This window comes from Peromyscus leucopus, chromosome 8b (assembly GCF_004664715.2).
Source record: "Peromyscus leucopus breed LL Stock chromosome 8b, UCI_PerLeu_2.1, whole genome shotgun sequence".
Lineage (NCBI taxonomy): Eukaryota > Metazoa > Chordata > Mammalia > Rodentia > Cricetidae > Peromyscus > Peromyscus leucopus.
The window spans coordinates 54,527,670-54,542,669 of record NC_051086.1 but is presented as its reverse complement, the minus strand read 5'-3'; the positions used below and the strand labels follow the sequence as shown (position 1 = coordinate 54,542,669).

Below are 15,000 nucleotides of genomic sequence, written 5' to 3'. Positions count from 1 at the left end.
GAAATTAATACAGAAAAGTTAATAACTTATAAGAGGATATCACTATGTAACCCAGGTTTGACATGAACAAACAGCTTAATGTGGGGTGGAAAGAATGAACTTTGAAGGGAGATACAAGGGTTAGCTCTAGACAGGACATTTATAGACTAGCAGAAGGATGATGGATGAGGAAATCATTTCTCAGGATCCCATTGTTCTAGAATCCAGCCCTGCCTCTGTCTCTGTGTGCTGTGAGCTTGGACAAGTTAAACTTTCTCTGTGTACACATTGTGCACGGGAGAGAGTTGGCTACTTCAATGCTTGAGGAGAGGAAGAGGCAAGGGTGTGGCCTGGGTAAGTGAGAATGGAATAAGGGAGGATAGTAGAAGACACTGGCTGAAGCTGAGGCAGGAGCATACCCACTCCTTGGTATCCATCTCAAGAGAAGACACCTTCTTTGTATTTCAGAACACACATGACCCCTGGAATTTCAGATCACAATTTCTATTTTAAGATGAACTCTGGATTCAAGTTAGGAAGACTCACTGCTGACCACCAGAGATTCGAGGTTCCCTTATATCAAAACCAATGTCAGTACTGCAGAGCCCAGTGAGATCATCTGAAGCCTGTAACATTTACCATTCAACCACAGCTTCTAGACATTTCCATTTGAGTTGAGTGTCCCAGGTCCCACTACAACCAGAGGCTCACCAACATGGTGTGCACTCAAAGTTGCATCCAAGGCTACCAGCTCAGCTTACCTTTGTTTCTGAAGGTAGAATCTTAACGTTCCCATTAAACAAGTCACTTACCTGAATGAGGTCTCATCCTCCAAATTCCATGGCCTGAGCTCAGTAGTTGTGCAGAATCTTGTGGGGAAGCTGTATGTAGGTTGGGTGGGCTTGTGGAGCCAAGAGATGATGAAGGAAAGGCTATGGAAAGAACAGTGGTGGTGTCCTTGTCAGAGAGTGCCATAAGCAGTCATCAAAGCAATGGTGAGGTCTGCCCAATTAACCTCATAACTTTATCAAGAGCCTCATGGAGGGAATGATGCTCAAAAAGGTGCTGAAGTGAAAGGAAGCAGCTCTAGGGCGATGAGGATCACACACTCATGCTGGTCTACACTAGTTCTTTGTGTGAGTGTCCATTCCTTTTTGAGCTGGAGATTCCTCTTGTGGGTCCCTGAGCTACTATCCCACAGGGACATGTAAGATCTCACTGTGTAGTTCATGTTGGACTGGAGCTCAGGCTCCTTCTCTCTTAATCTCACAGGTTCTGGGTTTATAGGGATGTGTCCACAGCTGTTTAATGATCTTATTTCGGAAACCATTTTCCTTGTGTCAGTCTTCAATCTAAAAACATCTTGGTGGGAACAGTAGTGTCCATCAGTCAGAGAGATTTGGAAAAAGTCCTCAGAGACTGATTCACATATTTTATATATTAACTTTTGGTTACTGAGTGGCATCATAGGAATGGTAGGCATCTATCAGACACAGTTTTGATAGACAATGAGATTTGTGCATGGAAGTAGAGAATGGGGTGGCTTTGTTTCAAATGGAGCAACTTTGAAGCTGGGAGCAGGGAGGGGTAAAGAGAAGAGAAAGTATACTGGTGGGAGCCTAAGAGGAAAATTCTTTGGGGCTGGATAGAAACATGAGCAGTCTAATCTCTGCAACCATATCATCAGTGGAGTCTTACCCAAGCCCAGAGTGAAAGGCTCTTCTTGTGTGCAGGCTGAATATGTGAGATAAGGACCAGTTGTGGGTGTCAGCCAAACAAAGGTGGGGCATCTTGAATGATCAGATAATAAAAATGGCATTCTAGAGAGGAGGTGAGGCACTTTGAAACACACTTCGATAGACAATGAATCTTGAGCATGCAAGTCCTAGATCAAGTGGAATCGTTTCAATAGAACAATTTGGAATATGGGAATATTAGGAAAAGAAATGAGAAAGAGGATACTGGTGTGAGCCTAAGAGGAAACTTTTGGGGATAGAGCCATGAACACTATTACCTCAGCTACAGTATCGTCAATGGAGTCATATCTAAGCCATGTGTGCAAGGGCCTTCTTGTATGCAGCTTGAAGATCTGGGATCTCTACATGGTATAGAGGTGGCAGCAGAGCTAGGGGGTGAGCAGCATGAATACTCAGATAATGAAAATGGAGCACAGAGTATGGAATAAATTTCCATGTCACACTTTAAAGAATGTCAAGGGGACAACCAGAGGAAATGGCATGGCTTCAGTAGTCTAAAGAATCAAGGCTGAATGTGGCATGGGAAGGAAGAATGAACTTTGAGGAGAGAGACAAGGGTTAGTTATAGGCAGGACTTTCACAGAGAATCTGCAAGATGAAGTGGAATTAGTGAGCTCTCAGGCTCCCATTGTTCTTGATTCCAGCCCTGTGCCTGCCTCTATGAGTTAGGACAAGTTAAGCTCACTCTCTAGACCTTGTGAGCTGTACAGAGAAGGCTACTATGATACTTGAGATGAGTAAGAGGCAAGGGTATGGACTGGATAACTAGATACAGGAGAGTCAGTAGAAGATAGTAGCTGAAGGTGAGGAAAAACCTGCCCTCTCCTTGGGGTCTAGCTCAAGATCACAGACCTTCTTTGAGCTTCAGGGCACATATGACCCCTGAGATTCAGAGCTCAGTCATATTTGAGCTGAACTCTTGGTGCAAGTTGTGATAGGCTCTCTACTGACACCCATGGATTTGTTTCTCCATGTGTCAAACATGACTTCAGCAATGCAGAGCTTAGAGGTGTCCTTTCTAGACTGTGACTCTTAGCACTCCACCATGGCACCTTGGCCTTCCATTTGAGTTGCCTGTCCCAGGTCCCCACACAGCTGTAGGCTCATCTGTGAAGAACCTCCATCTACATGGATGTGAAATCTTATCTACAGTTCTCAGTTCAGCATATCTTTCTTCTGAACCTAGTTTCCCGAATTTTTCATTTAATGAGCTCCTTATATGAACATGGAATTGGTCTGTCTGTCAGACACCACTCCTAGGCTCTGTAGTATTATATGTCCTTGGTGGATAGGTGAATGTACACTGGGTATGACACTTGAGCCAGGAAGTGATGAAGAACTGTCTATGGGAAGAGATAGTGGTGGTGTCTCAATCAGAGAGGTAGCAAGAGTAACTTGGGTAGCAAGGCTGGGGTCCTAGGTGCTTATCCTCACACCCTCCTCCACAATAACATGCAGAGAATGATGCTCTTGTAGGTGCTACAGGGAACTGGTCCTGCTACAGGACCATGAAGTTTACACACATTTGCTGGTCTACTCTAGTATTGTGTGAGTCTCCATTCTTATTTGAACCACAGACTCCTCATGTGTGTCTCTGTGTTTTAATACCAGAGAGATAGGTAAGACCTCACAGGATAGTTTAGGCTGGCCTCTAGCTCAGACTCCTCCTGCACTAATTTTGAACGTTCTAGAAATACAGGATTTTGTGTATGAAAAGCTACTATTCTCTTTTTTGAAGCCTATGATATTTCTTAGTTTTGGATCTATAAGTTCTATGAACAGATATTGCCCATTATGCAAAGAGATACTTTTTTCTGAAAAAGTTCCAGGGGTACTGAGGTGCATATTTCAAATCATATCTAACAGATGCTAAGTTGTGTCACTAGGAGGGATGTGCATTTTTATATCAGAGTTTTGATAGTGAAACCTGAGCATGGAAGCTGGGGGTAGAGTGGAAGGCTTTAAATGGAACAGCATGGAAGCTGGGAACAGAGTTCAAAGAGAAAAGAGAGTCCAGGATTCTGGTGGGAGACTTAAAGGAAAAGGCTCCTGGGCTGTAGAGACATGAGCAGTCGAACTTCTATCACCATGTGATCAGTGGAGACTTACACAAGCCCTGTGTGCAAATGTGTACCCTTGGGTACAGCATGATGATGAGGGATATGTAGATGCTGTGGGTGGCAGCTTAGCAAAGGGTAAGCATGGTGAATGCTCAGATAATGAAACTGAGACCCAAGAGTTAGGTGTGGGCAGGACTTAAACAGAGCAGAAGGATAAGGGAGGGCTAAATCATGAATAAGGCTCCCAATGTTCTAGATTATAGCCCTGAGCCTATCTCTATGTACTGGTAGCTTGATGCAGTAAAGCCCTCTCTCTGGACCCTGTGCACTGGAGAGTTGTTGCATGATAAATGCTTGAGAAGAGGAAGAGGCAAGGGTGTGTTATGTGAAGGTGAGAACTGAATAAGTGAGGTCTGCAGAAGAAACTGCCTGAAGCCGAGGAACAACCCTCTTTTCTCCTTGGTGTCCCTGTCCAGAGGAGAGAAGTTCTCTGCATTTCAGGACCTTCATGGCCCCTGATGTCTTTAATGCCCCCTAAAATTCTGAACTGAGCTCTGGGTGCCACTTAGGCTAGGCTCACTGCTGACCACCATCTGCCAAACGCAACACCCGAGGTGTAGAGGCCTCAGACACCATTTCTAGTATGTGTCCCTTAGCACTCCACCATGGCGCCTAGGACCTACCACCTGAGTTGACTGTCTCGGTTACCACTTTAAGTAGATGCTCATTAGTGAAGAAACACCATTATGTGGACATAAGTCAAAGCCACAGCTACCAGGTCAGCTCACCTATGTTTCTGATCTAGAATATTAATGTTCCCATTAAATATATCACTTACCTGAAAGAGAGCTTCCACTAAGAACATCTATTCCTGGGCTCAGTAGTTGTCCAAAATCTTGGGGTTTAGCTTTATGTGGCTTAGATGGTCGAGTGGAGCTAAGAGATGATAAACTGACAGCTATGGAAAGAGACAGTAGTGGTGTCCTTGTCAGAGAGCTGCAGTAGCACTCAGCATAGCAATCTTGAGGTCTACACATTTAACCTCCTACCCTGCTCCAGATCCTCGTGGAGAGATGATGCTCTTAGGGCTGCTATTTCAAAAGGGTTCTGCCATGGCACCATGAGTTTACACACTCATGTTGGACTACTCTTGTCATTTCTGTGAGTGTCCATTCTTATTTATGCTGCAGATCACTCACCTGGGTTCCTGAGCAACTATCCCACAGGGACTGGTAGGATATTACTGTATTGTTCAGGTGGCTTGGAGCTCAGGCTCCTTTTCCCTTAATCTCACAGGTTCAGGGATTATAGGGTTATGTCTGAAGCAGGGTAATGATATTATTTTTGAAGCCATATGGCTTTTCTGAGTCTTTGATCTAAAACATCTAGGTGGGATTAGCTGTGCCCATCAGTTGGAGAGGTTCAGACAAAGTCGTCATAGACTGAGGCACACATTTCATATAATACCTTTGGTTATTAAGTAGCACCTTAGGGAGGGTAGGCATCTGTAGGACACAGTTTTGATAGACAGAGGGACTTGAGCATGGAAGTAGAGGATAGGGTGTTATTGTTTTTAATATAAAACCTTAGAAGCTGGGAGAAGGGCAAGGTAACAGATGAGAAACATGATACTTATTCGAGCCCAAGAGGAACATTTGTGTGGATAGAGACATGAACACTCTTACCTCACCTACAACATCATCAGTGGAGTCATGCCATAGCCAAGTGTACAAGGGCCGTCTTGTGTGCAGCCTGATGATTTGGGATCTCCACGTGGTATAGAGGTTACAACAGAGCAAGGAGTGAGCAGCGTGAATACTCAGATAATGAAAACAGAGCACCGAGTGTGGAATGGCTCTCCATGTGACACTTTAAATGATGCCAAGGTGAAAACCAGAGGTACTGGCATGGGTACGGTAGACTAAAGTTTAAAGGCTGAATGTGGGGGTGTGAAGGAAGGATCAATTTGAAGAGAGAGATAAAGATTGTCACTAGTTTAGACATTTGCAGAATATCTGCAAGATGAAGTGGAACTAGTGAACTGTCCGGCTCTCATTATCCTAGAAACCAGTCCTGTGCCTATCTCTTTGTGCTGGAGCTTGAACCAGTAAAACCCTCTGTCTCAACCCTGTGCACTAGAGAGGTGTAGCATGTTAAATGCTTGAGAAGAGGAAGAGGCAAGGGTGTGTTCTGGGAAGGTGAGAATGGAATAAAGGAAGTCTGTAGAGGAAACTGGCTGAAGCTGAGGGACGACCCTACCCTCTCCTTGGTGTCCTGGTCCACAGGAGAGACCTTGTTTGCATTTCAGGACCTGCATGACCCCTGAGGTCTTTAGTGCTCACTAAGCATCTCAGCTGACCTCTGGGTTTTACTTAGGCTAGGCTCACTGCTGACAACCATTGATCTGCTTCTCAACTTCCAAAAGCAACATCAGATCAGTAGAGGCCTCAGAGGCCATTTCTAAAGTGTGTCCCTTAGCACTCCACCATGGCTGCTATGACCTTGCACCTGAGTTGCCTTTCTCAGGTCCCTCTTCAGGTAGATGCTCCTCTCTGAAGAAACACCATTATGTGGACTTATAATCTAAACCACACCTAAGAGTATAGTTTACCTTTATTTCTGAACCTAGAATCTTATTTTTCCAATTAAACCAATCACTTACCTGAAAGAGGGCTCATGCTACAAATTTCTTCACTTCGGCTGAGTAGTTGTACATAATCATGGGGGATAGCTGTCCCTGCGCTCCAATCAGCTGTAGGTTCACCTGTGAAGGACTACAATCTAAATGGATTGAAATCCTATCTACAGGTCCCAACTCAGCCTATATATTTTCTGAATCTAGACTCCTGATTATCTCATTTAATGAACTCCTTAGCTGAAAACCGAATTTGTACCAAAAGCCCATTTGGTGTAGAAACTCGAGGTGCTTCCAAATTTGAGAGAGGAATTTGTCTCAAAAGCTGAATTTGCCTGCAAAAGTCAGTGTTTATGCATGGTAGTGCTGCTGTGGGATGTTCTGTATGTCCTGTGGGAGCCCTTTTTGGGTTCTTTGTGGCGTTACCCAGCAGGTCCGTATAGAGGATGATTAGGACCATGGGCGGAGTGCAGGTGTTTGAGATGGTCTGCACTTGGCTGTGCTGGGGGATGGTCTGTATGTCAAGTTGTTCTGATTGGTCAATAAATAAAACCTGATCGGCTGTGGCTAGGCAGGAAAGATAGGCGGGACTAACAGAGAGGAGAAATAAAAGGACAGAAAGGCAGAAAAACTCAAGCTACAGTAGTGCTGCATGTCGTTGGTGGGTAGGTGAATGCTCACGGGGTGTGCTTCTTTAGTCAGGAAAAGATGAAGAACTATATATGGGAAGAGACAGTGGTGGTGTCATCACCAGAGAGGTAGCAATAGGAATGTGGGTAGCAAGGCTGGGTTCCTGTGTGCTTCCCCTCACACCCTTCCACACATTCTCATGGAGAGAATGATGCTCTTGCAGATGATACAGGGAACTCTTCCTTCTCTGACACCATGAAGTTAAAACACTATCATGGTCTACTCTGGTACTTGTGTGAATCTCGATTCCTCTGTGAGCCTCAAATTCCTCATATGGGACTCTGCTTTTCTAACCCACAAAGATAGGTAAGATCTGACATGGAGGTTAAGCCTGGACTCTAGTCAGGCTCCACCTGCCCTAATTTTGAAGGTTCTAGAATTATACTATTTTACGTCCAACAAGTTACTAATATCTTTTAGAAGCCATAATATTTTTCTTATGTTAGGTACTAAAAGTTCTATGAATGAATATTGCCCATTATGCACAGAGATTCTGACAAACTTCCAGGGGTGCATATTTCAAATCCTATCTTAGAGATGCTAAATGGTATTCCTAAAAAGGAATGAGCATCTTTAAATCACAGTTTTGATAATCAGTGAAAAGTGAGCATGGAAGCTGGGGGTAGAGTGGAAGCCTTTAAATGGAACAACATGGAAGCAGGGAACAGTGTGGAAAATGAAAAGAGAATCGAGGATTCTGGTGGGAGACTTAAAGGAAAAGGCTCCTGGGCTGTAGCAACATGAGCAGTCTAAAGTCTGCCACCATATTCTCAATGGAGACTTACACAAGCCCTGTGTGCAGGGTACAGCCTGAAGATGAGGGATATGTATATGCTGTGGATGGCAGCTTAGCAAAGGGTAAGCATGGTGAATGCGCACATAATGAAACTGAGACCCAGACTGTTGAATGGCTTTTTCCATGTCAGACATTAAATAATGCCAAGGTGACAATCAGGGGCAATGGCTTTTGATTATGTAGCCTTATTTTTGAGACTTAATGTGGGGTGGAAAGAATGGATTCTGAAGGGAGAGACAAGGGTTAGGTGTGGGCAGTACATTCACAGAGCAGCAGAAAGATGAGTGAGGGCTAAATCATGAATAAGACTCCCATTGTTCTAGATTCCAGCCCTGAGCCTATCTCTATGTGCTCGGAGCTTGAAGCAGTCAAGCTCTCTGTCTGGACCCTGTGCCCTGGAGTGATGTAGCATGATAAATGCTTGAGAAGAGGAAGAGGCAAGGGTTTGTTCTGTGAAGGTGAGAATTGAAAAATTGATGTCTGCAGAAGAAACTGCCTGAAGTCGAGGGACAACCCTCCTTTCTCCTTGGGGTTCCTGTCCAAAGGAGAGACTTTTTTTGCATTTCAGGACCTCGATGTCCCCTGAGGTCTTTAATGCCCCCTAAAATTCTGAACTGAGTTCTGCGTGCCATTTAGTCTAGGCTCATTGCTGACCACCATGATTCTGCTTCTCATCTGCCAAACACATCAGAGCTGTAGAGGCCTCAGACACCATTTCTAATGTATGTCCCTTAGCACTCCACCATGGGTGCTAGCAACATCCACCTGAGTTGCCTGTCTCAGGTCCCACTTTAAGTAGATGCTCATCAGGGAAGAGACACCATTATGTGGACATAAGTCAAAACCACAGCTACCAGGTCAGCTTACCTTTGTTTCTGGATCTAGAATATTAATGTTCCCATTAAATATATCACTTACCACTTACCTGAAAGATGGCTTCCACTAAAAAGGTCTAATCCTGGGCTCAGTAGTTGTGCAGAATCTTGTGGTTTAGCTGTATCTGTGTTGGATGGGCTTGTAGAGCTAAGTGATGATAAATCGATAGCTATGGAAAGAGACAGTAGCGGTGTCCTTGTCAGAGAGATGCAGTAGCAGTCACCAGAGCAATCTTGAGATCTACTAAATAAACCTCTACCCTGCTCCAGAGCCTCATGGAGAGAATGATGCTCTTCGGGGTGTTATATCAAAAGAGTCCTGCCATGGCACCATGATGTTCACACTCATGCTGGACTAATCTTGTCCTTTCTTCAGTGTCCATCCTGTGAGCTGCAGATCACTCACCTGGGTCCCTGAGCTACTATCCCACAGGAAAGTTAGGATCTCACTGTGTTGTTCAGGTTGGCCTAGAGCTCAGCTCCTACTCCCTTAATCTCACAGGTTCTGGGATTTTAGGGTTATGTCCTCAGCAGGGTAATGATCTTGTTTTTGAAGCCATATGCCTTTTCTGAGTCTTAGATCTAAAACATCTAAGAGGGAATAGCTATGTCCATCAGTTGGAGAGGTTCAGACCAAGTCCTCATAGACTGAGGCAATGATTTCATATAAAAATTTTGGTTACTAGGTAGCATCTTAGGGAGGTTAGGCATCTGTAGGACACTGTTTTGATAGACAGAGGGACTTGAGCATAGAAGTAGAATATGGTGTGGTATTGTTTTTAATGTAACACCTTGGAAACTGGGAGAAGGGCAAGGCAACAAATGAGAGACAGGATACTGATTTGAGCCTAAGAGAAACTTTTGTGTGGACAGAGACATGAACACTATTACCTCAACTATAACATCATCAGTGAGGTCATGCCATAGCCCAGTATACAAGTGCCTGCTTGTGTACAGTTTGATGATTAGGGATCTTCACATGGTATAGAGATTACAGCAGAGCAAGGAATGAGCATCATGAATACTCAGGTAATGAAATAGAGCAGTGAGTGTGGAAGTGTGGAATAGCTTTCTATGTGACACTTTAATTGATGTCAAATTGACAACCAGAGGTACTGGCATGGGAATGATAGACTAAAGTTTAAAGGCTGAATGTAGGGTGTGAAGAAAGGATCAAATTTAAAGAGAGAGACAAAGATTATCACTAGTTCAGACTTTTGCAGAATATCTACAAGATGAAAAGGAACTAGTGAGCTCTAAGGCTCCCATTGTTCTAGAATCCAGTCCTGAGCCTATCTCTATGTGCTGGGAGCTTGTCCCAGTCAAGCCCTCTGTCTGGACCCTGTGCACTGGAGAGTTATAAATATAAGTGTAAAAACCTTGAGAAGAGGAAGAGGCAAGGGTATGTTCTGTGAAGGTGATAATGGAATACAGGAAGTCTGTAGAAGAAACTGGCTGAAGTTGAGGGACGACCCTACCCTCTCCTTGGTGTCCTGGTCCACAGGAGAGACCTTGTTTGCATTTCAAGACATGTGTGACACCTGAGGTCTTTAGTGCTCACTCAGCTGAGGTATGAGGGAGACTTAGGCTAGGCTCACTGCTCACAACAATTGATCTGCTACTCAACTGCCAAAAGAAACATCAGATCTGTAGAGGGCACAGTGACTATTTCTAATGTGTGTCCTTTAGCACTATGTGGTGGCCTGTAGGACCATGCACCGGAGTTACCTTTCTCAGGTCCCACTTCAGGTAGATGCTCCTCTGTGTAGAAACACCATTATGTGGACATAAAATCAAAATCACAGCTGCCAGTTCAGTTGACACTTGTGTCTGAAACTAGAATCTTATTGTTCCCATTAAACAAATCACTTACCTTCCAGAGGGCTCATGCCACCCATTTCTTCACTTGGGCTGAGTAGTTGTTGAGAATCTAGGGGGGTAGATGTCCCTGCGCTCCAAACAGCTGTAGGTTCACCTGTGAAGGACCACAGTCTAAATGGACTTGAACTCTTATCTACAGGCCCCAGCTCAGCTTATCTATTTTCTGAATCTAGACTCCTGATTATCTCATTTAATGAGCTCCTTAGCTGAAAATGGAAATTCTACCGAAAGACCATTTTGTGTAGAAAATCGAGGTGCTTCCAAATTTGAGAGAGGAATTTGTCTCAAAAGCTGAAATTGCCTGCAAAATCAGTGTGTAAGCAAGGTAGTGCTGCATGTCATTGTTGGGTAGGTAAATGCTCACGGGGTGTGCTTCTTGAGTCAGGAAAAGATGAAGAACTATATATGATAAGGGAAAGTCGTGTTGTCTTCACCAGAGAGGTAGAAACAGGAAAATGGGTAACAAGGCTGTGTTCCTGTGTGCTTCCCCCACACCCTTCCACACATTCTCATGGAGAGAATGATGCTCTTGCAGATGATACAGGGAACTCTTCCTTCTCTGAGACCATAAAGTTAAAACACTATCATGGTCTACTCTGGTACTAGTGTGAGTCACGATTCCTCTCTGAGCCTCAACTTCCTCATTGGGACTCTGCTTTTCTAACACACAAGGATAGGTAAGATCTGACAAGGAAGTTTACCCTGGACTCTAGCTCAGACTCCCACTGCCCTAATTTTAAGGTTCCAGAATTATAGTATTTTGTGTATGACAAGTTACTAATCTCCTTTTGAAACCATAAGATTTTTCTTAGCTTTGGATATAAAAGTTCTATGAATGGATATTGCCCATTTTGCACAGAGATGCTGACAAACTTCCAGGGGTCCTGAGGTGCATATTTCAAATCATATCTGACAGATGCTAAGTGGCATCCCTAGGAAGGAATGAGCATCTTCAAATCATAGTTTTGATAATCAGTGAAAAGTGAGCATGCAAGCTGCGGGTAGAGTGGAAGCCTTTAAATGGAACAACATGGAAGCTGAGAAGAGTGTGGAAAAAGAAAAGAGAGTTGAGGATTCTGGTTGGAGATTAAGAAGAAAAGACTCCTGGGATGTAGAGACATGAACAGTTTAACTTCTGCCACCATGTCCTCAGTGGAGACTTACACAAGCCCTGGTGCAAATTTGTATTCTTGGGTACAGCCTGACGATGAGGGATATGTATATGCTGTGGGTGGCAGCTTAGCAAAGGGTAAGCATGGTGAATGCTCAGATAATGAAACTGAGTCCCAGATTGTTGAAGGACTTTTTCCATGTCAGACATTAAATAATGCCAAGGTGACAATCAGAGACAATGGCTTTTGACTCTGTAGCCTTGGTTTTTGAGACTTAATGTGGGGTGGAAAGAATGGACTCTGCAGGGAGAGACAAGTGTTAGGTGTGGGCAGTTCTTCCACAGAGTAGCAGAAGGAAGAGGGAGGGCTAAATTATGAATAAGGCTCCCAATGTTCTAGATTACACCTCTAAGCCTAACTCTATGTGTTGGGAACTTGAAGCCATAAAATTCCTGTCTCGACCCTGTGCACTGGAGAGTTTAGCATGATAAATACTTGAAAAAGAGAAAGAGGCAAGGGTGTGTTATGTGAAGGTGAGAATTGAATAAGTGAGGTATGCAGAAGAAACAGCCTGATGTCTAGGGTCAACCCTCTTTTCTCCTTGGTGTCCCTGTCCAGAGGAGAGACCTTCTTTGCATTTCAGCACCTTCATGGCCCCTGATGTCTTTAATGCCCCCTAAAATTCTGAACTGAGCTCTGGGTGCCACTTAGGCTATGTTCACTGCTGACCACCAAGATTCTGTTTCTCATCTGCCAAATGTAACACCCGATGTGTAGAGGCCTCAGACACCATTTCTAATGTGTGTCCCTTAGCACTCAACCATGGCTCCTAGGACCTACCACCTGAGTTGACTGTCTCAGTTACCACTTTAAGTATATGCTCATCAGTGAAGATACACCATTATGTGGACATAAGTCAAACCAGAACTTACCAGGTCAAGCCTCCTGATGTTCTGGCAAGTATACGAATGTATTCCACATGTCCCATAATAACACTATAAGCACTTACCGAACTCGCCCTCTGAAAGAGAGCTTCCAGACTTAAAGAGGTCTACGCTTCCTTGGAGTTCTCCTAGTAGTCGTGTGCAGCAACCCTTGTGACGGTTTACCCCTGTATGGGTGGCCCTGGATCGGCTTGTGGAACTAAGAGAGTGGATAAAACCGGACAGCTTATGGAAAGAGACAAGTAGTAGGTGCTCCCCTTTGTCAGAGAGCTGCCAGTAGCACCATCACCAGAGGCAATCTTGACGGTACTCCTCAAATAACCCTCTGCCTACCCCCCTACTGGCTATCAGACCTGCAGGCGCACGAGAATGCATCCTCTTCCGGGGGCTGCTATTTCTCAGAAAAAGGGTGCCTGTCGCGCAATGCGCCACCCGACCCGCTCCCGATGTATCAGCACGATTGTTGTTATGTTGACTGCACTTTTTCCTTTGTCGCTGATTGATGCTCTCATTTCTCTTATTGTACTGCGCAGATCACTCCACCTGTGTGCGCTCACTACATTGCCACCTAAAAGGACTGGTAGGCCACTACTTACTCCGTCAGTTTTCAGGTCGGTCGGAGCCGTCCAGAGGCTCTTTCTCCCTAATCTCGACAGCCGCTATGGGCATCTACACAGGCGTATATACCTGCTGCGGCAGGCGTAACTGATAATTCGGTATTCGTGTTGGCACGCCATACCCGTGGCCGTTTTCTGGTACTTTGTTCTGCATGCGGCTGCGGAAGAAGCAACCCCTCAGCTCTGGAGGCGTCTCGCCCGCCACCAGCCAATGCACCGCTCTCGCTGCTCAGACTGATACGACCGCGCCTCTCCGCCCACCTGCTTGGACACAGCCGTTATCAAAGGACAACACCACCCTCGGTACCTCAACGTCGCCAATAAGACCGATGGCGGACTCTACGAGCGCCTCCACTTTTCGCATATCGAAGATACCGCACCGGCCACCTTTGTGCCTATACTGGAGCTCTCCGCACGCTCAGTGTCTAATTGGCGGGGACCGGTCCGGCATCCCTGTAGGCGCATCCAGTTCCTTGAATAGACAAAGGAGGGTCTTCGAGCATGGAAGTAGCATCGGATGGGCTCTGTTCTCATTGTTTTTAGCATATAACAGCTTATCTGGGACAGCTGGCATGACTAGCAGAGGGCAGCAACAGACTGAGCAAACATCGATATTATGTTGATGTTGACACATGCATACCGGAACTTTATGTGAATGGATAGATGCACATGCTACCAGTCTCCACGCCCTCCCTACAACATCATCGTGCGGAGTCACATGCTCGGACTACACGCCCAAGTGTACAATCGCGGCGCCTGCAACTCTTCTGTGGTGCAGTGGAATGGTGAGACCTTGAATGATGCTGGGCAATCTCCATCGTGGTATCATTATAGAGGTTTAATCAAGTACAGAGCAAAGAGTGTGAGCAGGTATGTGTGGTAATAACTACTGTGGGGCGAGGAATGCTGGTCGATGATATATGGAATCATAGAGGTACACAGTGTGCTGGCTAGGTTAGGGGATATGGCCCAACTAGGTTCACAGGGAAGCGCCTTCACTCGCAACACACCTGGCCTACAAATGTGGAAGATTGACATAAGGCAGCACGTGCGTAGGGCTGTGAGTACTGGTGTGTATTTGGTAGAACAATCAAGTTTAAAAAAAGGCAGAATATGTGGGGTGGATAAAGAAATGAACTTTGAAAAGGAGAGGGAAACAAACAAAGGATTAAATCGATAGACTGAGGGAGGGTGGTAGTGGGGATATTTCGTCAGAAACCTATCTCACAGAATAACTCCAAAGATGAAAGGGAAACGAGAGTGAGCTTCAGAGCTCCGATTGTTCTATAAAAGAAAGGATTCCACCGTTGGGAGGTTCTATCAGTCATGTGCCTGGGAAGCTTGAAAAGAGTAAAGGAAGTTCATTATTTGACCTGGACTTGGAACAGATGTAGCTGTAAATCGGGTGCCTGGAATATAAGAGGAGAAAAGATGGGGCAAAGAGTTGTTTCTGGGAAGGTGAGGAATGGAAGATAAGCGGAGAGGTGTCCTGGGTGCCCTGTATCGTAGAAGGAAACTGTCGTGAATTGAGGGACGCAGGGGCGGCAGAGGAGGCGACCCCTAAACTGTCTGCGTTGGGTGGCCGCCTGTCCGTCCGGCTGGTCAACAGTGAAGACTTTGTTTGTGCACAAATCAGCAGACACTCATCTTTTTA

General features: G+C 45.1%; 1 protein-coding gene across 1 annotated transcript in view; it reads right to left on the bottom strand.

Moving 5' to 3' along the window:
* LOC114689232 (NACHT, LRR and PYD domains-containing protein 1a-like) overlaps positions 1-15,000 on the bottom strand; it is an 85,519-nt gene that overhangs the window by 39,465 nt on the left and 31,054 nt on the right. The window contains exons 8-12 of the mRNA XM_037201054.1: positions 10,666-10,767; positions 8,843-8,962; positions 6,459-6,560; positions 4,635-4,754; positions 792-911 (exon numbers count right to left, since the gene is read on the bottom strand). Of these exons, the coding sequence (XP_037056949.1) occupies positions 792-911; positions 4,635-4,754; positions 6,459-6,560; positions 8,843-8,962; positions 10,666-10,767 (564 nt within the window). The remainder of the gene's footprint in view (positions 1-791; positions 912-4,634; positions 4,755-6,458; positions 6,561-8,842; positions 8,963-10,665; positions 10,768-15,000) is intronic.